Source organism: Crinia signifera, chromosome 11, assembly GCF_055691185.1.
Source record: "Crinia signifera chromosome 11, ASM5569118v1, whole genome shotgun sequence".
Taxonomy (NCBI): Eukaryota; Metazoa; Chordata; class Amphibia; order Anura; family Myobatrachidae; genus Crinia; species Crinia signifera.
The window spans coordinates 86,985,992-87,012,632 of record NC_139227.1 but is presented as its reverse complement, the minus strand read 5'-3'; the positions used below and the strand labels follow the sequence as shown (position 1 = coordinate 87,012,632).

The 26,641-nt window shown below is 44.8% G+C and overlaps 1 protein-coding gene across 1 annotated transcript in view; it reads right to left on the bottom strand.

Moving 5' to 3' along the window:
- PKP3 (plakophilin 3) overlaps positions 1-26,641 on the bottom strand; it is a 47,586-nt gene that overhangs the window by 7,475 nt on the left and 13,470 nt on the right. Inside the window, exons 2-5 of the mRNA XM_083165560.1 lie at positions 5,353-5,444; positions 3,973-4,640; positions 3,160-3,283; positions 1,845-2,049 (exon numbers count right to left, since the gene is read on the bottom strand). Of these exons, the coding sequence (XP_083021686.1) occupies positions 1,845-2,049; positions 3,160-3,283; positions 3,973-4,640; positions 5,353-5,444 (1,089 nt within the window). The remainder of the gene's footprint in view (positions 1-1,844; positions 2,050-3,159; positions 3,284-3,972; positions 4,641-5,352; positions 5,445-26,641) is intronic.

The window sequence follows — 26,641 nt, the reverse complement described above, 5'->3', positions numbered from 1 at the left end:
CGTTAACACCTGTTGTCATTACTGTGTCAGATGATTGATATTGGTGGTGTGAATGTGTCCCCAAGGCCCACAACACCCCACTTATCCATGCCATCCCGAAGCGTGGCGAGCGCAGCGGTACGCGTCCTCTGACCTTTTCATACCCCCACTATCCACATTGGTGTGGAGTTGATTTTAGATAGTGTGGCGAGCTCAGCGAGGGGACGCGTAATACAAGCCTGAAGCATGGCAAGCACAGCGAGCCCCGCGAGGGGACACGGATTACTTTACATGTATTCCGCGTCTGCTCGCCGCAGGCTCGTATTATGCGTCCGCTCGCCACACTTCTGGCTCGGTGGCTCACTGCGATCGCCACACTATCTAAATTCAACTACCACTCTGGCGTGGATAGTGGGGGTATGAAAAGGTCAGAGGACGCATACCGCTGACCCTCGCGGGCTCGCCGCGCTTCGGGTTGCCGTTGATACTGGGGGTGGCGTTGACAAAGGGGGTCCACTTAACATTGTAAGCACCCATTTGGGTGCTTATAAAATGAAAAATCTCATCTCATCGCATCCATCGTATGCGATGCTGTACGATGAAAATCGTGGGCGCCCAGATAATACACAAGTACCGGATTCCCTTCCATGAAGGGCTGAATCATCTAGAATATTCTGTGATACAAATTCTGCAGCATTCATCCCTGCTTTTTGGGCCCCATCTATAGCTGTAGAATCATGCAACCGCAGCTGCAAGTGTCCCAGCCACCGGGAAGGGTAATGAGACACCAACCGGGGCCGTCGCAAACCCAAGTGTTCATGGGGTGACGTACGGGGTCCCGACAGTTGGGATCCCAACAGGCATTTACCAGACGTCGGGATCCCAACTGTCAAAACACAGACAGCCGGTGCAACATGGCTTGTTCCAAAGACAAATGGCCTGATTCAGATCTGATCTTTGCTAATTTTCAGAGCCCTGTGATCAGATAGCCACCGCCCGCCAAAGTGAAATCCCGCCCTGTGCAAGCCTGCATATTGGTTAGCATGTTTTGCGAAAAGTAGCTGGATCGGTAAATCCATTCGCAAACTGCTCACCATCAAATGATTTTTCCAGGGTTACTCAGCGGCAACGGTAGAAATCGGCCGTTTCGTGCCTGAGCCGACGTCACAAGCCTTCCCCTAAAATGCCTGGGAATGACTGCATTTTCCCTGATGTTCCCAGAAAACATCCAGTTACCCCCCCACTAAACACCGGCTTCCTGTCAATGAACTTGCGTAAGGACAACAATCAAAAATGTTATCACAGGACAGCATTGTGCATGCAGACTATGGCCCCTATGCATGTGCAGCCGGTGAACTTATAGCCGTGCAATTAGCTCTGAATTAGGCCCTAATATTGTTTATTTTTGCTTTTGCTCCCACCTCAGAATTCGCACCTTTGTGCATAGAATACTCACAGAACCAGTGGCTGTTTATTGCTTTTTCCTGCATGGGGCATTTCTCCCTCTGTAACCCCCTGGCTGAAAATCTGTCAGAGCCCTAGTTGTATGCTACCTGTAAGCCAGGATTAAAGTCTCACCTGCCAAACATAAACATTAAATCCCCCCCCCCAAAAAAAAAACAGCTAATGCAGGGATTATATACCAGTTATTGATTCTTAGCTTGGGAACTCTTTCAAGGTTTTCCTCTAAAGAGCCAGAGGGGGACAGAGCCAGAGGGGGACAGAGCCAGAGGGGGACAGAGCCAGAGGGGGACAGAGTCAGAGGGGGACAGAGCCAGAGGGGGACAGAGCCAGAGGGGGACAGAGCCAGAGGGGGACAGAGCCAGAGGGGGACAGAGCCAGAGGGGGACAGAGCAAAAACATACCCGTTACATTTTTCTTGAGTTCATCATCTTGTTCTTTCAGAGCCTGTAGAAGCTCATACACACCGTTCTCCTCCACCAAGGCCATTTTGTTCTCAGGACTATCATAGATGAGGTTGCGCATTGCGCCGGTGGCATGGCGCTGCACTTCTTGGTTTGGGTTATTAAACAGCTTAACTAGCTTGGGAATAGCCTGGTATGTACGAGCCTACAAAAATATACATAGTGCATCAAACACAAGTTACAGCATTGGAGAGAACATCAGCCATGTTATTAGTAGTAGTAGTACGTTTATTTATAAGGCGCCGCAAAGTGTCCGCAGCGCCGTACATAGCAAACAAAAAAACAAATTACAAGGTAACGTACAGGGTGTGTTGAAAGATACAGTATAAATAGGGTATAGCTGGTAGAACTAAAATCAGCATCAGTTCTGAAGTAGATGTCAAAATTGTCAAGGAGACTGAAGATGAAGTAGAGGAAGGGAAGAACAGGACAGGAGCACAGGTGAGGTAATGAGGTAGGGTGAGTACGTGAGGAAGGAGGGCCCTGCTCATAAGAGTTAACATACTAAAAATAGGTGGGTGGACGAACAAAATACAATAGGATAAATAGGAACGGAGGGGAACGGAGGCAGGATAGGAGGATCAAAAGAGGTTAGGAGGAGGGATAGGCTAGTCGAAAAAAGTGGGTTTTGAGGGAGCGCTTGAAGGAGGTAAGGGAATCAGATAGCCTGATGGGTGGCGGGAGGTTGTTCCAGTGCAGGGGGGCAGCGCGAGAGAAATCTTGGACACGGGAGTGGGCGGAGGTGATTAGGTGAGAGGTCAGTCGGCGGTCAGCGATGAAGCGAAGAGGACGGGAGGGAGTGTGGATAGAGATCAGTGAAGAGAGGTAGGGAGCTGTGGAGGAGGAGAGAGCCTTGTAGGTGGTGGTGAGGAGTTTAAAGAGAACTCGGAAAGGAATGGGGAGCCAGTGAAGAGATAAACAGAGGGGGGAGGCGGAGGTAGAGCGGCGGGAGAGGAAGATGAGCCTAGCAGCAGCGTTAAGAATGGATTGGAGAGGTGCGAGGCGGGTGAGAGGTAGCCCAGAGAGAAGGATGTTGCAGTAGTCAAGGCGGGAGATGACAAGAGAGTGAATGAGAATTTTGGTCGCGTCAGTGGAGAGGAATGGTCTGATACGTGAGATGTTGCGTAGGTGAAAACGGCAAGACTGTGAGAGAGCACGAATGTGGGGGGTGAAAGAGAGGGAGGAGTCAATGATGACACCGAGTAAGTATAAGTGTGTTAACCCTTGCTCAGTATGCATTCAAATACAGACTCACTTGTTTTTTGGCTTCAGCATCACTGTAGCATCTGTGCTGTATGTAAGCCGCTCCTAGGACCTGTAGGTTGGGATCGCTTGCCATTAAATATTTCACAGCAGTCGGCATGTCTATGTCATCAAACCTAAACGTCAACATGGAAAGCCTTCATTAGGATATAAAGTGACATCATCTGTATTAGAACTACATCATATATGTTGGAGGTGAAATATTGGTGATGGACACCGGGCGTTTAGATAAAATAAAAGATTTAACATTAAATGAAATAACAAGACATGACATACAAAAATGTGGACTGGCATCTTACCCCAAAGGGGCAATTGGAGCCTGCGGATGTTAGTGAAGGCAGGACAACAATCCAGATGAGCTCCCCACCAGGCTCCAATTGAATGCACTGTCCCAAGAATGTGTCACAGGTATCAGTCTCCAGCCTGATGTGTTTTGAGCCCTGCTGGCTCTTCCCCAAAGGCAGTGTGACTGAACCTGCTGGGGAATCCATATTTATACTACAAATCGGTCACGTGGAACTTCCGCTAGTTGTGGTCCATGACTTCTGGTTTCGGAAAAACTGCTTTAAAAACGTATTGTGGATTTATATGGCTGCCTCTTGTATGTCTCCATATGGATTCCAGGGCAGGTTCAGCCACTTACTCTGTTCCCTGCTGGTCCTAGCTAGGAGCAAGTACTGTTCGGTTCTAGGATTACATATAGATATTTTAATATATTGATATTTTACATTGTAGGTAAGGATCTCTTTCTTGACCGTGCGGTTGTTAATGTGGTGGAATTGCCCATTTTATGCCTGCCACTTACCCACTTGTAAACGAATGCTGACTCATCAAACTCTTGTTCCCGTCAAACACATCCATGCCCCTCATGTCTTGCAGTTGGTGTGAAGACTCTGCCAGGCTCCGCACAGAGGGGGCCCGAGAGGTCTGCTCCATCATATTGGTGGCATAAGTGGAGCCCACACCACCTGACTGTTGCAGCACCTGCTGATTATTGATTGAATTCAGGGTGCCATAAGACCCGGACGCCACACGTGCCCGGTTGTTACTTTGGAATCGCTGTAAAGTGCGCATGGCAGGTGCCCTGATTGTCCGAGTCTGTGCCACCTCTGCTCGCTCAACCCATGAGGTACCACCATCCTGGGCAATGTTTCCAGAGAGAGACCTCTGCATCACTGGCATAGCACTAGCAGAAGAGTTTTGGCGGCTGTAGAAAGCGGATTGAGAAGATGCCCCACCTTCATAACGATCATCGCCATCTCCGATACGCATAGAGCGCAGGGACATGGTATCATATTCCCGGCGGGCTGGATACGATCGCTCATGGAAGGAGGTTGGCCGTGAGGTGGCATAGGCGCGTTGTTGCTGCGGTGCCACACTGATTCGTTGTGTTCCCCCCAAATCCACAGCAGACCGGGAGGAGTAGCCTGAACGCATGCCCCCGGCTGTGCCATACCCGACTGAGCGAGCAGACTGAAGAAGAAAAAAAGGAAAATAAAATAAATAAAAGCTGCACACAACATAAACATCAAATACCTCTACACAAGGGCATAACTACCATAGGTGCAGGAGTGCAGCTGCTATGGGGCCCAGAACTGAGAGGGGCCAACTTCCTTCCCACAGTTACATGTGTTATATACAAGGTTGTAGGTCCAGGGAATGCAGCTGCTATGGGGCCCACCTTCCCGGTCTTAGTAACATTTTTCACCATTGGTTGGTACATAGGGGTCCTGAAAAACTTCAGCTATGGGGCCTACAAATATCTAAATACTCAACTGCCTCTACACATTATATATTGGTTTCAATTGAAGCAGTCGACAACAGCACTGATCAAACCAGTACAAATTAATATAGTTTTATTTAAGCCGCTGATTGAAAAGGCTAGTATTGATGATGATGATGATGATGATGATGACGACGACTATTAGGAGTATGCGAAATTAAATTATTTTTTTCTTAGAAAATCCAAGATTAACAGACTGTTTTCTTGGATAGTACAAGCAATACCTGAAAACCCGGACATCTTAATGTAAAGTGGAAATATTACTTCCGAGACGTCTAGGAGTTGGCCATACAGATGGTGTTTGCAGTGGATTATAAAGAAAACGTATTACAGGATACTCCTGTGTTGTATGTACAGTGATGAATAATGTCACCCCACCCGCCTCCCTCTACAGGAACTTACAGATGTCCTTTGATCTGTGCCGAGGACCTGGGAGCGGGAGCTGTAGGAAGTTGGCACAGTACTGTACTGGGTACGAGAAGAAGTGTAGCTCTCTGTAGAAGAAGAAAGCACAACAGTTAGCAAAGCATTAAAGCCCTATATAGTTTTTGCAAGAACGGAGTTAACACTACAAGAGCTGAAAGTTGATTGGCTGATGTGTAACCACCAGGCTACAGTAGACATCACATGGTACGCCCAGATTTTTTTTTGTAAGCAAAAATTGGCAACATTTCAATACTTTGTACTATTCACAAAACAACAGTAAATGATCCTGTACCAAAACTAACAAATACATGGAATTGCTCAATGTCATGTACACTCTGACTAATGATGACCCCTCATGGACATGATCACGCAGGAGACATGCAACATGCATACCATATCGTAATCAGCGGCACCCACCTACATTTTATTTTGGCTTAGAAATGTTACAATTCTGGTAGTGCACTGCAGACAGTAGTATGCTTGCCATGGAATCGTCCATGGTTCCGTAGGGATGGCGGAGGTTATATCGGCGGGATCCCGGGCTTTGGCCCCAAAATGTCCAGGATTTCAATCCTGGGATGGGAGTATCATGTGCAGTCTAATGCCGGGCAGCATCTGAGCACTTACTCAGACGCTGCCCAGCTGTTCCAGACTTCAGCGTGCGTCCTGCCCAGCAAGATTAGGTCATAGGTCATGCTGCACAGGCCGCATGAAGCCATCACAGCCCTCCCGCATCCCGCTCCGCTTGAGAAGTTCAGCTGCCCGGCACCTCACCACCTTATGCAACACCCACCCACTGCCTCCACCTGACCCAACCACTGCCTTCTCCTGCTCCCCCCAAGTAAGTTAGATAATGTGGGGGATTCCCAGAATAAAAAAAAAAAAAAAAAAATTGCCCCAGGATTGGCATCCCTAGTCCTAATCCATCACAATCTCCATCTGTAGTGCTATAGAACTTAAAACCTTTATCACCCATAAAGCAGCATTTGGTTCAGTACAATTGCCCCTCCGACTGCACTACGGGGAAATAACTGAACCCCCTTTATGCAGCCTCCTCCATTCAGACTCCCTCCTCTCTGCACAAATGCATGCCGCTTTCAATAAGACAGTGCAAACACTCACCCTTCAACACAGGGGAGTAACCAGAACTTTGAAAAGGCTCCAGTCCCAACGCTTCCTTAGAGAGACACCTCTCTGCAGCAGTTACAAATGTTATGCCCCTTAATAGTCCTAGTTCATTCTCTATACCAGGCATTCCCAACCACGGTCCTCAAGGACGCCAACAGTGCAGGTTTTAGTGATATCCAGGCTTCAGCACAGATGGTTTAATCAGAATCCCTTAGATTCTAATTAAGTCACCTGTGCTCAAGCCTGGATATCTACAAAACCTGCACTGGTTGGTGTGCCTTGAGGACCGTGGTTGGGAATGCCTGCTCTATACCATAGAAGTACCCTAGTTCATATTCTGCCCCATAGTATTGCAATAGTTTATTTTAGAAACCAGTTCCCTAGTTTACATGATGTCACATTGTAGGGCGGCCAGTACAATTATGCTACACAGTATCCCCAATTGACATTATGACACAGTAGGGCACTCAAACTGTGCCACATTTGAGTTCCCTACAGCTCTATAATGTAACATAGTTCACGCCGCATTACGATGAGCGGATCAGATTAACACAGTACATTGACCTCCAGTTCATATTGTGCCACATTATAATGTTATACCAATAGAACATGAAGTACTGTACGCACTTTTCTCACCGAAACGTAATGCTACAAAATTAAGGCTGGGCAATGGATATGTCAACTGCTTAGCAGGCAATCTGGGAAATTGGAATGCAATTTAATAGAAGCTGGGCCCCCAAGCACCTGGGCCCCATAGCAATAGTACCCTTTGCACCCACTAGAATTATGTCCACGCTTCCCGAGAAAGGCCATTCTGGCTTGCAAATCCACCAACTTCCTAGTAAAGACAGGTGCATTCCACCTGTGAATTCACTAGGAACCAAATGACATCACTAAACTTTGCATTTCATGTCACAATTAGGTCAAAGCTCCTAGTTGGCTATTTGTAAAAAGGATTGCTTCAGAAACAGAAGGCTGCATCACTGACCATGGGGAACACTGCCAAAGGAACATATTTGCAATTATCAAATACCCACATTTCATAATCCCAAGAAAACATTACATCACTACTCACTTCAGAAACCTGACATACTGTAACCGTATAATTACATTTAAACCCCTGATTGATAAAGTTCTTAAGACCTCATTCAAATTCTGACACACAAGAACATTGTTCCTGATCATTCTGCATGTTTTCCTACAGTCTACTAATTCCAAATGTTGCCAACTTTTTTTATTTATTTTTTTAAAATCAGCATTGACATGTGTCGTGAAAGTTTTTAGATTTCCTATTTCATCTCGTACCCCTTGCACATCACTATGGTGCCCATTTAGAATTCAATATTTGCGGCTAAATCCCTGAAAACACCTATTTTTGGTGGTTAGCCGCAAAAATATTAAAGTATCCCCCGAATGTATCAGGAGGGGCCGCAGCAGGAATCTCCGATCCCTCCTGTACCGCCGCCTCCTCCATAGGTTTCTATGGGAGATGCAAAGCTGCCGATGTATCAACATTGGGCAGCAGCGCATCGCATCCCCAGGCTACCGCCATTCAGAGATGGCGGTAGCCCATTGTAGCCTATGGACTGCACACCGCACTGCAGCCGATGCGCAGTTAGCGCTGACCGCACTGCAAGTACAGACCCACCAGCGCCTGCTCAGCACATCACAGGGATGGGCTCCCTGCGTATCAGGGATTATACATCCCGTCGTTCAGATCGCATTTTAAAATGCGATCCTGGGAGGTAATAATCCACCCAGACCGCATTATAAATGCGATCCATGATAAATGGGCCCTTAGGACAGGTCGCACCCAGGATTTGTTATAGCGGTCCCTCCCAGGTACTAGCGGATACTTCCATTATTTCGAATGGGTGCGTTCACACTGCACAATGGGGGTTATTCAGACCTGATTGCACAGCTGTGAATTTGCAGGCCAGGTGATAATGGATAGACTGCACATGTGTGAGGCCAACCTGCAATAAAATCCTGCCTAGGTGAATGAGGCGGTAAGTCGTGTGAAGTCGGCTCCGGCCCGATCGGACTGCTTTTATTGCACCCACTGAGTCCTGGGCTACGCACAGACTGCACTGGAAGAATCATTTGATGGTGAGCGGCTTGCGAATGGATTTGCAGTGAAATGCTGATCCCGCTAATTTTCGCGGGCAGTGCTATGCAAATTGTAGGCTTCCATATATCGGGATTTCACTGGTGTATACCTGATCCCAGGGCTCTGCAAATTAGCAGTCAGGTCTGAATTAGCCCAAATATCCCAGGTTACTTCTCCTTCACATGCAGTAACTCGGATATTTATGGCAGTGTGAAAGCTGTATATCTGAATAAAGCGAATTTAAAAAAAAAAAAAAAAACAAACAAACCACATACACACAACAATTCATTAATAAATGGATAAATAGTATGTGCAAATGGTTACGTAAAATTATTAAAAATAACCTAGTAAGCAATAGTAGCCATTACTTCAATACTTTATAAAAAGCTATGCGTGCCCTTTCCATAATCACATCGCTTGTTTTACAGTAAAAATAACTTTCTAGCTTTCCTATAATTTTCATCCTAGCTCAGCCACTAGGTGGCGCCATTCTTTGTAATTATATGAGGATCTATCATTTTAAATTGATCAAATAATCAGTTTCTGAATTTTCTCATGCCGAGAGATGTATAAATTCCAGTACCGCTTCTCTGATCAGGAAAGCCTATATAGGATGATGAATTATGCGGTATCCGGGTGACAGTTGGACAAATCCATCCCTCCGCGGACAATCCCTAGGTCAAGGATGGGAAACCTTCGGCCACCCAAGCGGTTATACTACACATCCCAGCATGCCCTGCAACAGTTTTAGCATGGCCAAATAGCAAAACTCTAGCAGGGCATGCTGGGATGTGTAGTTCAACAACAGCTGGAGGGCCAAAGGTTCCCCATTCCTGCTCTAGGTCGACCACTGATTGTCGACAGTGAGTAGGACAACACCTAAAAATGGTCGACATACTCTAGGTCAACATTGACAGAAGGTCGGCACAAGCAAAAGGTTGACATAAACATGGTTAACAAGGTTTTTCATGATTTTTTTTTTTACCGACTGGTTTATACTTTCCCATCCTTTACTATGCCCGAAGCACAAAGAGCGCAGCCAGGGGATGTGGTACACTTATATGGAGTCCATATGTACAAAAAAAACCCACAATTTCAACCATGTTCATGTCGATTTTTTGCTTGTGTCGACCTAGAGCATGTCAACCACATGTCAACTGTGGATCATTCCATTGGTGGTCGACCTAAACACAGTCTACCATTTATCCTGAATTTTGCACCCTGGTCCCCTAATGTCAATTATTAGAGTAACCTTTCTAACATCCTTATATTATTTGCAATAGCTGAGAAAATGCATAAACTATGTAATTATTCACTGCCAATTTATTCAGAGAAATCAACCAAGATACACAAATGATGTAATATTTTGGCATTAATTAATAGCGATGTGCGCAGACATCCAGGTGGAGTCTACCATATTCTGTTAAGTTTTTAGGGGGGTATTCAATCTTCGGGTCACGGCAGACGAGCTTGCTCGCCTGCCGTGACCCAGTCCCGTTCTCGGTCAGCTCGACCGAGAACATGCAGGCGGGATTCAATGTCCCGCCTGCAGCGGGACGAGAAGGGGGCGTGGCCGCGAGTTGCGGCCGGGAAGTGACGAGATGCAGCCGGCAGCTCGTCACTTCCCGGCAGAACGAGCCCGACAGCTAGAGATGTCGGGCTCGTTCTGCCAGGAAACCCTGTTCAATGCTGTCGGGGAAGACAGCATTGAATAGGGCCCGTCGAGCATCTCTCCCACGGCAGATGCTCGACGGCGATTGAATATCCCCATTAGTGTAGTAATGGGGCATACAGATGGTTCGATGTAGCGGCCGTCGATACCGATTGAATATTGACGGCAGCTGGGAAATGATGTAGGGGCCCATTTATCATGGATCGTGTTTACAATGCGCTGTGGAATACCCCTCAGTGTCCAGGTATTCCACAGTGCTTTTGGTCAAAAGAATTTCAGATATGGGAGACTATCGGTATTGCAAAGCACTTCTCACTTTGAGAGACTCTCAAATGCATCCTGGAAGTATGTATCATGTTACCCTAAGAAGCACTAAACAAATAGTGTTCCATTAATTTCTACTTGCACACAATAGGGAGCTGTGGGTATTCTTACTACAGAAAGGCAGGACCTGGCCTGAACAGATTCCCAGATTGAGGGTTAGGTTACAGAGCATCAGGATATAGCTAATGTTAGGTCTTGGGCTAAAGCTTGTGGTATCCGGTCATTAGGTCAACAGTGTCTAAACATAGAATTTGACGGCAGATAAGAACCACTTGGCCCATCTAGTCTGCCCCTTTTTTAAACAGGTTACCTCAAACCATTTTTGATCCTTATTTTTTTGTAAGGATATCAATATGCTTATCCCAAGCATGTTTTAATTGTACTACTGTATTTGCCTCTACCACCTCTGATGGGAGGCTATTCCATTTATCTACTACTCTTTCTGTGAAGTAATTCTTCCTCACATTCCCCCTGAATCTTCCTCCCTCTAGTGTCAGTGCATGTCCTCGTGTTCTGTTGCTCCTCTTCCTGTGAAGAATGTCTCCCACCTGTACCTTGTTAAAACCCTTGATATATTTGAAAGTTTCTATCATGTCCCCCTTTCCCTTCTCTGCTCTAAAGTATACATATTAAGATATTTTAGTCTTTCCTGGTACGTTTTGTGATGTAGGCCATGCACCATTTTAGTTGCTCTTCTTTGTACAGTCTCTAATGTATTTATATCCTTCTGGAGATATGGCCTCCAGAACTGAACACAATACTCTAGGTGAGGTCGTACCAATGACCTATACAGTGGCATTATTACTTCTTTCTTTCTACTGCTGATACCTCTCCCTATGCAACCAAGCATCTGACTTGCCTTCTTCATTGCTTTGTTACATTGCCTACCTGCTTTTAAGTCCCCTGAAATAGTGACACCTAGATCCCTCTCTTCCTCAGTAGTTTCCATTATAGTGCCATTTATACTATATTTAGTCTTTGGATTTTTGCAACCCAAGTGCATCATTTTGCATTTTTTGGCATTAAACTGTAGTTGCCATTCTCTTGACCATTCCTCTAATCTACCTAGATAATCAATCATTTGTTTTACCCCACCTGGTGTGTCTACCCTGTCTACAAGTGTCTGTAGAAGATCGACACATGAAAAACAGTCGGCAAGATCAAAAGGTCGACATGAGTTGGCTAGGGGTGGGACTGCTGTAATAGGGATGCTGTGTCACTTCTCCCTGACACTCTTGATCCCTACTTTCTCTCCCTGACATTCTGTTTCACACCCCTTCCTTTTTCCCCTTTTGGACTTGGAAAGTGCTGTGAAAGTAGCACTCTGCAGAACTCTGTACCTATATGGTAATAGAATCTTGCGGACATTCTGAATAGGAGGTTAAAAACAGCAAACAATGAAAGTCTGTAGATGTTTGAAGAACTCTGAACGAACAAAAAGCCTCCAGTGTGAATGACAATATATTATTATATGCCTAACATTGAAAAGGTTAATGTAATAAAAAAAAGCAACAACCACCTATGAAGGAGTGAGAGGTGTTTAAAAGGAGGGAGCGGGGGGGGGGGGGGGGGGGGCGCTTTACACAACTCCAATATGTGCACATCCAACACATTTCTCACCTATAACACAGACACAGAATAACGGTCTGTCAATTCAGAGGAATTGAACCTACCAGTGTATTTTTAAGAGTGTGGGAAGAAACCGGAATGACCGGAAGAAACCCACGCAAGCACAGGGAGAATATACAAACTCTGCACAGTTAGGGCCATGATCGAAAACCGAATGATGATCTCGGGATTGAGGCGTTTGTGCTGCCCAACACATAGCACCAGCCCCCTACCTGGTAGTGACACGGGATGGACAGTACATACCCAAACACCAAGTAAAATAGTAAAAGGGTGTAAAAATTTTGAGTCACTCATGTAACAAAAGGGGACATGGGACATAGAATGAGTCACAGCATGAAATTACTAATATATAAACAATGATAGTATTGTAATTGCCCAGTGACACAACATGGTTCAGTTATCTTTAAAGTTATAGATGTGAAATTAAACATTTGTCTAGCAGTTTATTCATAGATAATTGAGCATAATGTGTTAGTAAATAGGAGACAATACAGAAGATATTGAGGTTTGGGTCCAGATATGCTATGAAGTTTCACCACACTCGTGGATTTTGCTTGGTAGCACCTGCCTCCTCCAAATGGTTGGCATTAGTCCTTGTTCTTCCACAGTGTAGTCAACTAGATTTACGTGCTTTATGTGCACAGTGTCAGGGGGTGTAAAGATGGAAGCCAGGTGCTTTCATTGAGTCATTGAGTGATAAGAAGTTGGAAGATCTTTTGCCAATATTAGAACCTATAAAATGTAGGTCTGCCATTGTCAACACTACATAGGTTGACAATCAATGTCTACCCAACCATTATTTTGATGAAACCAACATTTATCCCTGGCAATAATTATTTTGGAGCTGAGTGTTAAACCATATTTTAGAGTGGAAGCCCTCATGATCAAAAACATACCTTATTAGTGCTTTTAAAAAGTGTTTTACACAAGTCATCTATTGATATAGGACAATACAATGCACCACTTCATACAGATCTATTTGCTTTGTGGAACAGCTAGACACTACTTTGTAAAAAGGTCAGAGAGAGATCTGAAGTGTCAATAACGGATGTCAGTTTATGTTCTAGACCTAGAGCTGGAACAGTGTCAGATCATACAGCTTTGAGAGATAAGTCCTGGCAGAAGAAAAATCAAGAATCAAGAACAGGACTTGTTTGTAAACCAGTGGCAATGTGTATAGTTCTTTATCAACACATAGTGGAGAGATAGAAAAACCTCCTATTGCTATGAATCAATAATAAAGTGTCACAAATGCAACTAAGTGACACTCGACTTTCGGGTAATGGCCGAGATTGCAGACTAAGCACTTCATTGGGCCAGTATCCAAGAAGAAGAATAATAATAATTTTATTTATATAACGCCCTTTCTCCAATAGGACTCAAGGCACTTAACAGATAGAAACAACATAATATAGTATAGAAACAATGAAATACAAAAAAAAAAAAAAATTAAACTTTTCATTAAATACAGAGAGCATGGAGATACTAAGGGGACATTATGGAAATGCTTGAGTAAACAGGAACATCTTGAGTCTCTTTTTGAAGGATTCTAGAGTAGGAGCCTCTCGAACTGTGTGGGAAAGTGAGTTCCATAGAGTTGGAGCTGCATGACTAAAAGCTCGACCCCCAGATGAATTACGGGAAGTTCTAGGTACTGCTAAAAGTCCTTCATCTACAGATCGCAGTAATGGATCAGAAGCTGCATTATGTACCTTGGGCCCTGGTCATGTAGGGCTTTGAAACTCAGTAAGCCAATCTTGAAGATGATTCGCCATCTTACAGGCAACCAGTGAAGGGAATAGAGAATGGGCGTTATGTGGCTAGAACGGGGCTGGTTGGTTAACAGCCTGGCAGCTGTGAGCAGCGCAATTCTTTTGCTGGGAGACCAAGGTAGAGGGCATTGCAGTAGTCCAATCGAGATGATACAAATGCATGTATGACTTTTGGCAGATCTTCAGAGGGAATTAAGTGCTTGATTCTGGCAATGTTCCTCAGATGGAAGAATGAGGATTTGATTGCGGCTGAAATCTGATGTTTAAGTGTCAGGCCACTATCCAGGACAAAACCCAGATTCCGCACATGATCAGAGTTTTGTAATTCTGTGAATATGTGCATAAGTGACCTGGTCGGCCACATCAGACATGTGCAGTCAAAAAGGGAGCCTTAAATAGAGCGATCAGTTCCATGTTTAAAAAAAAAACAAAAAAAAAAACACTTGTTCAATATCGTTATCGTCACCCTGAGATAGCAAGAGTATTGCTTGGTACATAGTTGTCAACATCCTGTCTGTCCCCTCTGATATGGTGTAGCCAGGTGGTATTTGTAGGGGTCATGGCCCAGCAAATGGGTCGCATTGCATAGGCATTGTGCTGCAATTGCATCAGAATAGCCACCCACCATACAAATCTGTACTTTACACATTGTAAAATGGGCAGTGGGCCTTGGCGAGTCAATTATTAGCACAAATTGAGCCATCATGCTGTCTGCCACAGCCACTTCACTTGGGAAATTACTTGCCTACTTTGTTGGTACACGTATTGAAGTCTCTTCTGGAAAATCCTAGCACATGTTTAGATGGATAAGTAAAGAGGAGAAGCCCTTTCTCTGGTTAACACACTCATTATTAAGGAGAGAAAACCCTATCTTTGGCCACAAATAGTGCTCAGACCTAGATACACTTCAGCGGCTTGTCTGCTTTGAATTCAAATGATCAAATTCGGAGTGGGCAGAGCTTCAGCCATCTGCAGGATCTGATTGGACGAGATCCATCTGTCCCTGCAGTTTTTGGATGAAATAAGGATTTTCCTTATAGAACGTCATTCTCAGATGGCATTTTACAAGATAAGCCTTTTAACATATTTCTGCTTACCCCATAGCAGAAGTTGTTAAGTGCTATAGAAAGCAATAGCTTACTCTCCATAGTGCGATGTTGTAGGAGTCCGACATTGTCGGAGAAGATCATTGCATTATATTCTCCATTAGGCTTTTCCTACATAACTAAAATACTTAAATCATGAGGAGATATGCGTCTAAGAGAAATTTTGCTTGCTGAATAGACCCCTTAAGCCAAAATTCCATTATGAAATATGTCCTATATTACATTGAAATCTGTAACTACAACAATGTAAAAAATGTGCTAGTTTTTACCTACATTTTTGGGGATAAAACTGCATTTGAGAAACGGCCCATTGCAAGGCTCCAACATGACCCATTCCATTAGGTACAAAATGCTCTATTCCTGGACTTCCCTGCCAGTTACAGAGGTGGGGCTCCAGCACAGTCCAATATTCAAGGGGAGGGGGGGTGTCACATCAACTGCCAGTGAGTCTAGGACAGTGATGTTTGAGGTGGCAGTAGGTGTGGCTCCCCTTTTTGAATATTGGATTGTGCTGCAGCCCTACCTTTGCAACTGCCACTGGCAAGGAAGTCCAGGAATAGAGCATTTTGTACCTAATGGAATGGGTCATGTTGGAGGGTATGACATTGAATGCAGCCTACCTGTTCACACACTTTGATGGTATGAAACTAATTGGCTGCTTCATGCAGCTACATTCAAGCACTTTCCGATGCAGACACTAGGGCACGGTATAACTACTCTAGGAAGCGATTTTAGTACATTAATGCTAAAAAAGCAGTTACAATGCTAAGTTAAGAGTGCATATCTGCAATGAAATTATATTAACGAATCTCAGTCTTCAGCCTCACTGCTGAACTGGTGATAGATGGACCTCAGTGGGTAGTTGAAATAAAAAAACTCCTACACTATAAGCTGTGCCCACTAAGACTTGCCAAGTTTAGCTAGCATTCAATAGAACAGGTACATGTACTGCTCTTATCCGACCACAGCCTCCTTGACAGCTATTACTGTATTGTTCTTTCCATGTTAAGTACCCACTTCTAATTGCTGTACACAATAATACACTGTACATGCACTCATCACCTCAAATCATTTGCCCTTCCTGAATTTTTGGTTCAGCTGACAAAATGGCTTCCTGCCTGCTTTATTATGTCACTGTTTTTTTCATGGATAAGGTTGCATATCCACAAACATTGGCTAAAACCCTTGATATTGGTATCACTTGATATTGAACTAGAAAGCGGAATCTGCAATAGGTTGGCAGAAAGTCTGCGGGTTCACATAACTTGGCAGCGTATGACACGCCAAGAACCCTGCACAGTATATCATGTACATAAAGATCTCAGGAGACTACAAGAAAACAGTGAAAGAGACAAAATGGGAGCTGTATAATGGGGTTTCTATACCAACAAGGAGCGTTTCTGTGCATGTCCGAGGCTCCTTGGTTACCACTTGGTCATTCATTTCTTTGACTAAACTGTGCCGCTGGTAGAGTTTTATGGCCCTTTTTAGTGTGAATGGACATTATAAATGTCTTTATAGAACAATTGTAGCCACTATGCCCAAATGAACAATTTTATCAAATTCATTCATTGAAAACCACATAATTCAGGCAGCAGTGTGAATTGGTCATCCTGAACGGCAGATGCTACCATAAAATGAGGCGTTCTCTTGTTCTTTATCCACAATGTGCGTTTTAGGTCAACTCTGCAACAACCTTCTTCCCAGATAGTGAATACTACAGATGGCTCCCAATTCTCCTTTTAGAGATATAGTAAAACAAACTTTGCAGAGATGTATACTGTAGTTCCTATAATTATTTCAGAGGTGTTAGAGGAAAAAATACAACTGTGCTAAATGGGTATAAGTATTAACGTAATAATGCACAGCTGCTAAACAGTATCATACCTCCAACTGTCCCGCTAAACGCAGGAAATGTCCCGAATTCCACGCCCCCTTTGCGGTCGCTATTCTAGTATTCAGAAAGTTGGGAGGTATGCAGTATGGTTTATTGTGGCCAGAGACCTGGGGCATATGACAAAAATTGTAACATGGTTCCCTTTTTCTTTGTAAAGGACAAATCATCTCTAGGCGCCATGGACTGTAACTGACATAAGGGTAGATGTATGAAGCAGTGATAAGGGAGGAGAAGTGAAGTGAGCCAGAGAAGAAGTGACCCATAGCAACCAATCAGCACTGAAGTAACATCTATAATTTGCATAACATTAAATTATACAGAGCAGCTGATTGGTTGCCATGGGTCACTTCTCTTCCCTGATCAATGCTTCATACATCTTCCCTTAAATGTGAAGGGAAAAAAAAAAGGGATATAAATATATATATATTAAATTATATAAAAAAGTCTCCTCTGGGAGATATGAATGGGAACAGCCAGATGTGCGATGCAGGGGGGTACCTGATGTCATGGATCACATGACTGCAGCACTGCCCCGTGCTGTACAATTTGCTCAATCGTGCAGTGAGGCGGATATGATGATTCAACGCAATGATGTTGTCTTCCCCCAAACTGCATATACCATTGGGGAAATGGTTGTGGCTCCATGAGACTCGTCTAGTTTCCAGCTACAGGGGCCAGAATTCTCTTGAACAGAGTAGACAAGTATGCTTAAAGTTTAGTCCTAAAATATGATCCCTACATTTATAGGCAGACCTCTATTGTGGGTGAGTCATTGGTAGGATTGGGACCGTCGCTGATAAAGGAACTAGCAATCTATATTCTATAGTTCTGCATAAATTCTGGTACTTCTGTGTATATAATGAATTGCATTGTTCCATGTTGCGATGCCTTGGAATTTCAATATTTAATATGATTAATTCCTTCTCATCAGTTCCTAGAGGGTGGTGGTGGCAGAAAGGCAGTACGTGGCTGGCAAGGGTCTCCATATTCCAGCAAGTGCAGCATTGGGTTATATACCTCTAATCTCAATGGCTTAAAATTCATGGCTACATTTTAGTTAGCAACTTTCACTTTGTCACGTACAACTAAATATCTGTATCCGCTCTGGGTAACTGTGTGTGTGCACATTGGTTAATAGCCTGCACAATCTAAATCCGGACGCAATCCCACAAGCCTCAGGTATTCTCCTCACTGGAGTGACTGCTCAGCCTGACTTTAATCCTCATTCTGTACAGCTGCTGATTCAGCAGAAAGGATTTACCTTGGAAACTAAAATAACTAGAAATGCACTAATACCCACCGAACCAGCTATACAGCTCTGGCCACATAGATAAAGCAGAATGCCAGCCAGGGACATTAGAGGAATTCCTCTTTGTATACAGGGCATGGTGACACTGAATGAGGATTGTTTAGGTTATCTGGAAGCAAAACAATTTCTACAAAGATAGGCAAGTGGAGTATAATTATAGGGATCGCTACAATGAATGTACAGTATACTCTATGGGCACGGTCGGATTAACAATGGGCCTGATGGAGCTACAGCTCCAGGCCCACTCTCCAAATAGACCCAGGGCTTGTAGCTGAGGTCCAGGGCTTTCCAACGAGCCTGGCCTCACTTTGCTAGCCCCCCGGGAACCGGAGATACCACTAGGCAAACTGGAACGTTTTCCCCATAGGATAACATGGGACCCGGTAATTCCGACCCCCAACCGGTTCCAATGGCTGCCAGTTCTTTCTCCGGCATCATAGAAGCTCAACTGATATCAGTCAAACCCAAATCACTGGGCCTTCAATCTGATACCAGGCTGGTCCATATAGGTTCATTGCTTCTAGATATATTGCAAGTAAACCGATTTTTTTCATTTCTGAAATGACATTTCATGGCTGTTCATGTTGTTTGAGGATAGATTTCTCTGGAACCAAAAGGCCCAGTTTCACGGGACCAAAATCATTCGAAGGCTACATGTAAATGGGTCAGTTGGTTCTGAAGATATAGCTGGTTGTTTAAAGGGGGGTGGTTTTCTCTCCCCCCACACAAGAAAATGCAGGGACTAGGCTGGTGTAAAAGGTGCCAGCACGGGAATGCCCCTGCATGATCCTGGGACCATATTCCCGGGTAAGTCCCTGCATTTTCTGGTGTGAAAGGGGTATTATTTCAAAAATAGATGGAGCCGGGCTGCCTCTTGCTGGCGAATCGCCAGAACGTCACCACTGGCGATCCGCCAGCAGCCCAGCTCTCCATCTGACGGAGACGCGCGTGCATCTCAGTTTCCATGCAACGGAAACCTGTCCGTCTCCGCTTCAGGGAGATGGACAGGGTTAGGGGGGCTGCGGGGAGGCGGTGGGGGCCCCGGGTTACCGCAGACAAGCCGGCGGGGACCCGGGGGAAGCCATCGGAAGGGGACGCGCGCGCATCTCGTGCGTCCCCTTTCGCAGATACAGACGGGACCTACTGTGCACTGAATATAGCCGGGTAAGCCCACTGCTCTCTGCCCAGCTGTCACTGGCTGTCATTTCTGCCCAGCAGCGGCTGTCCCCAAGTTACCGCGAGCATGTATTCCCCCTTGGCAATGAGCATGTAATCCCACATGGCAATGAGCATGGAATGCCTGGCAATGAGCATAATTTGCATTATTGCTCAATCTGTATGGTATAATGTGTATTTTGGCTCAATCCATGTGACAATATGTGAATTTGCCTTAATCTGTGTGTCAATCCGTGTGCCATAGTGTGAATTTTGGCTCAGTCCATGTAGCATAATGTGTAAGAGGCAAGTACAATATAAGGGGGTTACTATTGTGTTGCATGATTTGTATAAGGGGTATATGGTGTGGTAAACTTAGGTGACCACATAAAAGGTGCTGAAATGTTGTCTACCAAGTTTGGGCTTTCAGTATTTTTTTTTATGACTGGAGTGCCGCCTCACCCCGCAAGTATCTTAGGACATCGGCATCCTGCGGGTGCACCTTTGGAGTGCATCCGCCAATATATCTCCCTGCATTTTTCCTATGCCAGCCCCCTGCCTTTTTCAGGCATATATAATTAGTTGAAAGTATTTACACAAATAGACACACACCCATGAACAAACCACCCAAACAGAACACTGGTCACACCACCCACATTACTAGGTGATGGCCACAACCCCTATTATTGCTCATAATAGGCCCTTGAGAATTTTCAGCTCCAGGCCCATTTAGACCTTAATCTGGCACTGTCTATGGGGTGTATTTAATGCCGGGGGTGAGCTGTGACAGCGAGCAGTGCTGCTTGCTCGCTGTCACAGCTCGCTCTGTCAGTATTCAACTGACCCCTCTGCATACACCGATTCCCCCTCGCTCCGTTTTTGGAGCAAGGGGGAATCGGCGTATGAGGCCGTTGAAACAGTGAGACTCGTGGCTAAATGCAGCGGGCTCCCTGCATTAGCCACGAGCCTCGTTGTTCGGGGGAATCCTCGCCGTCCCGGGGGTTAAAGAGCAAGAATTGCATGGTACATATAGCATTTCTGGGTCCTATTCTTAGGTGTACACAATGCAAGATGCATCCAGATCTGGACCAATGGTGTATGCGCCAGGTAAATACCAGTTACATGAATACTGGGTACACACTAGGCAATGTGTGTGGCAACAGCTGCATTTCACAGCATGGCCCTTGCTTGCAATGTCCACTGGTGTACAGAGAATGTCGCCAACAGAAAGCAGCGCACTTCGGCAGCAACAGAGGATATACACGGACAATATGAACATTTTGTTGTTCTGACCTGTTAGAATCTGCAAAATGTCATCTAGGGGGTTATTCTAGTTCACTCTCTGACAAAATCCTTCTTAGATGGACAAAACCATGTGCACTGCAGGGGGGCAGATGTAACATGTGCAGAGAGAATTAGATTTGGGTGGGGTTTTACTTCAAAGTTGCAGTGTAAAAATAAAGCAGTCAGTATTTTCCCTGCACAGATACAAAATAACACACCCAGCTCTAATTCTCTCTGCACATTTTACATCTGCCCCCCTGCAGTGCACATGGTTTTGTCCATCTAAGAAGGATTTGGTCAGAAAGAGTGAACTAGATTAAGGCCCCATGTGTGTGTGTACCCAGCTTACCCCATAACTGGTCTATTAGGAGAAAAAGGAAGAAATACAGTAAGAAATGGGGGATCGAGCATTTAGCCAGGCGGCTTTGACTATGGAACTTACTTCCCCTCACAGTTTGAGAGGCCCCCACTCTAGAATCTTTCAAAAACAGACTCAAGACTTTCCTGTTTACTCAAGCATTAGCTTAATTCCCTTAAGTAAAAGTAAGCTTTTCTGTGCTTCAGTGTTCCTGTACTGTATTACATTCATTGTTAAGTGCCTTGAGTCCTATTGGAATATAATAATGAATTAATTATTATTATTAATATTACTTTGTTCATACGAATTAAGACAATTTTAAAATAGTTACACCCACAAAATAATAATAATACATGCAATATCAATGAAGAATTCATTAATCAGCTTCAGAGGTAAAAATGGACAATCATCCAATCAGTTGCTATTTAATGTTGGGGACAGTTCTCAACTATATATATATATATATATATATATATATATATATATATATATATATATATATATATATATATATATATATATATATATATATATATATATATATATATATATATATATATATATATATATATATATATATATATATATATATATTTACACTAGCGATCATTAATCCACAATTGATTTGGCTACATACAGGCTTATCAGTTTACAATCATGCGTTTTCCTTTAGTACGTGATCTGATTACAAACCAATTATACCAACAAACAGGATTGGCCGTCATGTTGGTGGCAAATGTGGACTACCTGAGCTGACCTATAATCAATTTTAATAGACATTTTTAGGATAAATAAACCCTTGATTATCTCATATTCAGTCATTGGTATAAATAAAACAATATCCATTAATATTTTATAACATTAACCAGTGTCTGAAGTTGTGAGCCCAGGTGCAAAAATATAATGTGGGCCTTCCTCCCCCACCCCAACATAAGTTCACAGTATGCAACACAGCAGTGGGTGACAGAGGCAGCGGTGGGCCCCTGCTGCACCAATGCTAGTTCTGCCTCTGACACTAACACTGAGGTTCCACTAAATTAGCTGTAGGTGAGGTTACTTCAGCTGAGCATTGTGGTATTATAGCCATACACATCTAGTGTTCGTTACAGCACCCTGCATCTTTCAAAATCTGTGCAGTTCCTCTCCCCTGCCTGAGGTGTCACTCCGCTGTGGTAATTCTAGCACGGTGTGATCTGTACTTCAGCACAGATACATAGACCAGAACTGTGCTAGAATCACCGCAGCAGAGAGTGACACCCCAGGCAGGGAAGAGGAACTGCACAGGTTCTGAAAGATGCAGGGTGCTAGAATGAACACTACACATCATATAAAAAAAAAAAGGTACTGTGCCTCATGACTCAGCGAGGAAACTAGTTCCTAGTGAACGCATAAGCTGCATGAATGTTGGATGAACCCAGACAAGCAACTACCATGCTGAGCTTCACTGCACAGCTCTGAAAGACACACACACACACACACACACACACACACACACACACACACAGAGGGGCTGGTACCCGAATATAATGTAAACTGTGAGGCAATGTTTTATCCATACAACAGTGAGGGGTTATTCTACACTGCAGCCTCATTAATGTGCATTACACAGTAACATGACCCGCTCTCATTTATCTGCCGCAGCAGCGAAAAACTACTCAGGCATCTGTGCAATGCAAACATTTAAGGGTGGTGGCTTTAGGTTAGGACATTCATGTCAAACTAAAGTGACAGGCAGGTCTGTATCAACAGGCTGAAACTCGCTGAGGGCTAAACATAGGCCCACAGGGGTACAGGGTAACCCTTCCAGTGTATAAAATATATATTTATTAAGATGCCCAGACTATGCACTCTCTAATGGTTGGACGGACACCCCCCCCCCCCCTCCCCACCGCTGCTGACTGACCACACCACTAAACATGGGCCCCTACTGCTGGATTCCCCCAGTAGCCAATGTCAGATTGGGGTATGACGAATTACTGAATTTATTTTAGCGGCTCCAGGGGTGGCCGGTCGGGGGACTGCCTGCACTTAGTGAGCTGAACAAAGCCCTGCTCCTGGAACGCAGGCTTCTCCACTTCCAAACCCCGGTGGCCAATTAAAATCCAGCACCGGTTGGTGAGCAAATCAGAGCTTGGTACCGCTAGACAATCATAGTTTGGCTCACCAGCCGGCGTCACATTTTAATTGGCCACCATCTGGCGGTGAAGAAGCATGCACTCCGGGAGCAAAGCTTCGTTCAGTGCAGGCAGCACAGTGGAAGGGGGGGTGGGGGTGCAAAAGGAGTTGCCGGGGCCCTTCCCTGTCAGAGGGTTAATTTTGTTGGGAGCCAATTAACCTACAAGTATATTTTTGGATTGTGGGAGGGAAACCCGTAGGAAACCCACACAAGCACAGGGATAAAATACATCTCTGCACAGTTAGGGATTAAGCTTCACACCTACAAATATAGTGAATAGTAAAAATGTAATCACATGGTAACGTATACGATAAACGTACCATTGAAGATTCTAGCAGTGATGTGACGCAACGCAGCAAAAATTAGATGGTGTAACAGAGAAACTTTTAGTACTCACCCCCCCCCCCCCCCCCTTGATAATCGCTGTCCGCAAAAAGAACATATCGCTGGACAGTTCAGGTCCCATTTGCACCCATTCAGAACCCCAACAGGAGTAAGTATACTTAACCCCTCCTACCCTGTGCCTAACCCTAAACAATAGAATCCTGAACATCTCCAGAGTCACTGATACATTGCCAATGCTGGTACACCTGGTGATAGCTATGACTGGCTGCAGTAGCTCTATCTCTGATAGAAGCAGCAAGATCCACAGAATATACAGTAGGACTAGGACCCTAGCTGCTGTGTAGATTTGTATGAACACCGTGTGCTTGGCCTGGGCCTTGCCAATGGCGAGGATCAAAGGAAAAATTCTACTTGGTTCTTGAACAACTGACCCAACACAGATGAAAAGGGAAACCTGTCACATTACCAAAAAGGTATTCTGCGTATTATAAATACCCCCTGATGCAGTCAGCATGCTGCCCGCCCATCGAAGTACCGGTGGCAAAAGGGAAGGGGGGGGGGGGGGGGGAGATACTTCCCCTGACAAACACATGCATATCCCCTACAGGGAATAATATAAATTTTTTGTAATAGTGTATATATGAATGCTTAAACAGAAAGAAAATGACATGCACAGTGGATTTACATACACATTCACACACACACACATATCCTTTAGTGACTTCCATGTGCACACACCCAAGCACGCCCACACACAGCAATGTTTCAGACTTTGCCTCTGTTCATGAGGGAGTTTCCCAAAGAACAAGCGGAGTGGACTGATAACGTGTGAATGATTTGTAAAGGAGCGTAACAGAAGACCAGAAACAAATGCATTTGGAGTTTCAAAAGTATTACTACATAAACGATCTGGATTTGTTTATGTAATACTGTAGGTAGGACCAGGGCTATTTTTGTGCAGGCTCCAGCAGGAACTGTGGCCCTTATTCTAGTTCAGTCTTTCTGACAAAATATTCCTCAGATGGACAAAACCATGTGCACTGCAGGTGTGGCAGGTGTAAAACCCCACCCAAATCTAATTATCTCTGCACAAGTAACACCTGCCTCACCTGCAGTGCACATGGTTTTGTCCGTCTGAGGAATATTTTGTCAGAAAGAGTGAACTAGAATAAGGGCCACAGTTCCTGCTGGAGCCTGCACAAAAATAGCCCTGGGTAGGACAGATCAACGCATCGCCCATCTGGTTACTTGGAGAGAGTTTTAACAAGGAACAAAACAAAATAAAAAATTATGGTACTTGTGGAGTATCACGGCTCCCACGACCTTGATCGTATGCTGATCGTATGATAAAAAAAATCGCATCGCATACGATCAAATCGCATGCGATGCGATCGCACCCGATTTTGCACTGAAATGCATCAAAATGCATTGAAATGTGTATTAAACATGTGAAATGCCCCCAAATGCCATTTTTCACAGGGAACCACCCCCACTATCAACGTCATCCCGAAGCGTGGCGAGCGCAGCGAGCCCGCGAGGGGCGGCGGTACGCGTCCTACGACCTTTTCATACCCCCACTATCCACGTCGGCGTGGAGTTTAGAATAGAAAGTGTCGTAGGACGCGTACCGCCGCCCCTCGCGGGCTCGCTGCGCTCGCCACACTTCGGGTTGGCGTTGATATTGGGGGTGGTACACAGTGAAAAATGACAGTTGGGGGCCAATTAACATGTTTCAAACTAATTTTAATGCATTTAAGATCAAAAACGTATGCCATCGTATGGCATCCGATGCGATCGCATATGATTTTTGAACAAAAATGCTGAAAAAAAAATCGGTAAAAATCGCATCGCATCGTATACCATCGTATGCCACTACATATGGCATACAATGCCATACGATGGGAGCCGTGATACTCCACAAGTACCAAAATTAAACCTGTATCAAACTTTAAATGAGATCTAATCGCAATAATCAGTCACCTACTCTCCATTGGTTCAGCTATTGTATGTGCTGAACCAATATTCATGGAACTGCACCCTATTAAATCACTAGCACAAACCTCCCAACTGTCACAATTTAGGGGGATGCTCCATATTTTTAGGAAAAAAAATTGTGAGTCCCACCCATGAACCAATGAATAGATGTGCACAGCATCTATTCCCCTATTCCTTCAGTGGAGAGGCTGGGGGCTGGCCAGCAGCTTACAGAGCCACTAGCCATGCTCCCACAGGGTGTTGCCTCGCGTGAATCATGTAGGCCATGCCCCCTTTATGCTAAGCCACACCCCTCATTTCACCTGCAGGCCTTTTGCGCACATGGACGTCCCTCCTTCCGGGATGCAGTTTAAATCCCGGCGGTAGGGATCCCGGCGTTCAGAATCCCGTCTGCCGAAATGCCGGCACTTTCTCCCTCCGTGGGTGTCCACGACACCCCTGGAGGGAGAATAAATTAGCGTGCCGAGCGTAGTGAGGCACCGGGCCCGCTGCGTGGCGAGTGCAGCGAGCCCGCAAGGGGGGGCGATCCACGTCCCCCCCCTTGTCGGGATTCCGGCGTCGGGATTTCATACTGAATCCCTCCTTCCTTATCTGCAATGTTGGGAAGTATGCACAGGGAGGGACATGTCCAGGACAAACAACGCTCCTGCACAGCTTTTCCCTGCTGATCTGCTATGCTATACCAGCCCCTAAAAATGCCAAGCCCAAATCACAGGCACACACTTTATTATCTGGTACTTCGCACAATGGAGTGCTCATATTTGGTGTAAATACTACTGTACACCATACCTGAAAAATCATGAGGCTACAGGCAGATACTGTAGCTTGTACAGAAGGGCTATTAGCACCATTTCTATACAGTAAACTGGTACATTTCAAACAATGCTATAAAGTTGACTGTATGAGGGATCCTTATATTCAGGTGCATTTACAGCAATTTTGAATTTCATTACTGCCCATTTATAAAATGAGCCATGTGACATCAATATTGCAGAGCTACCGTCT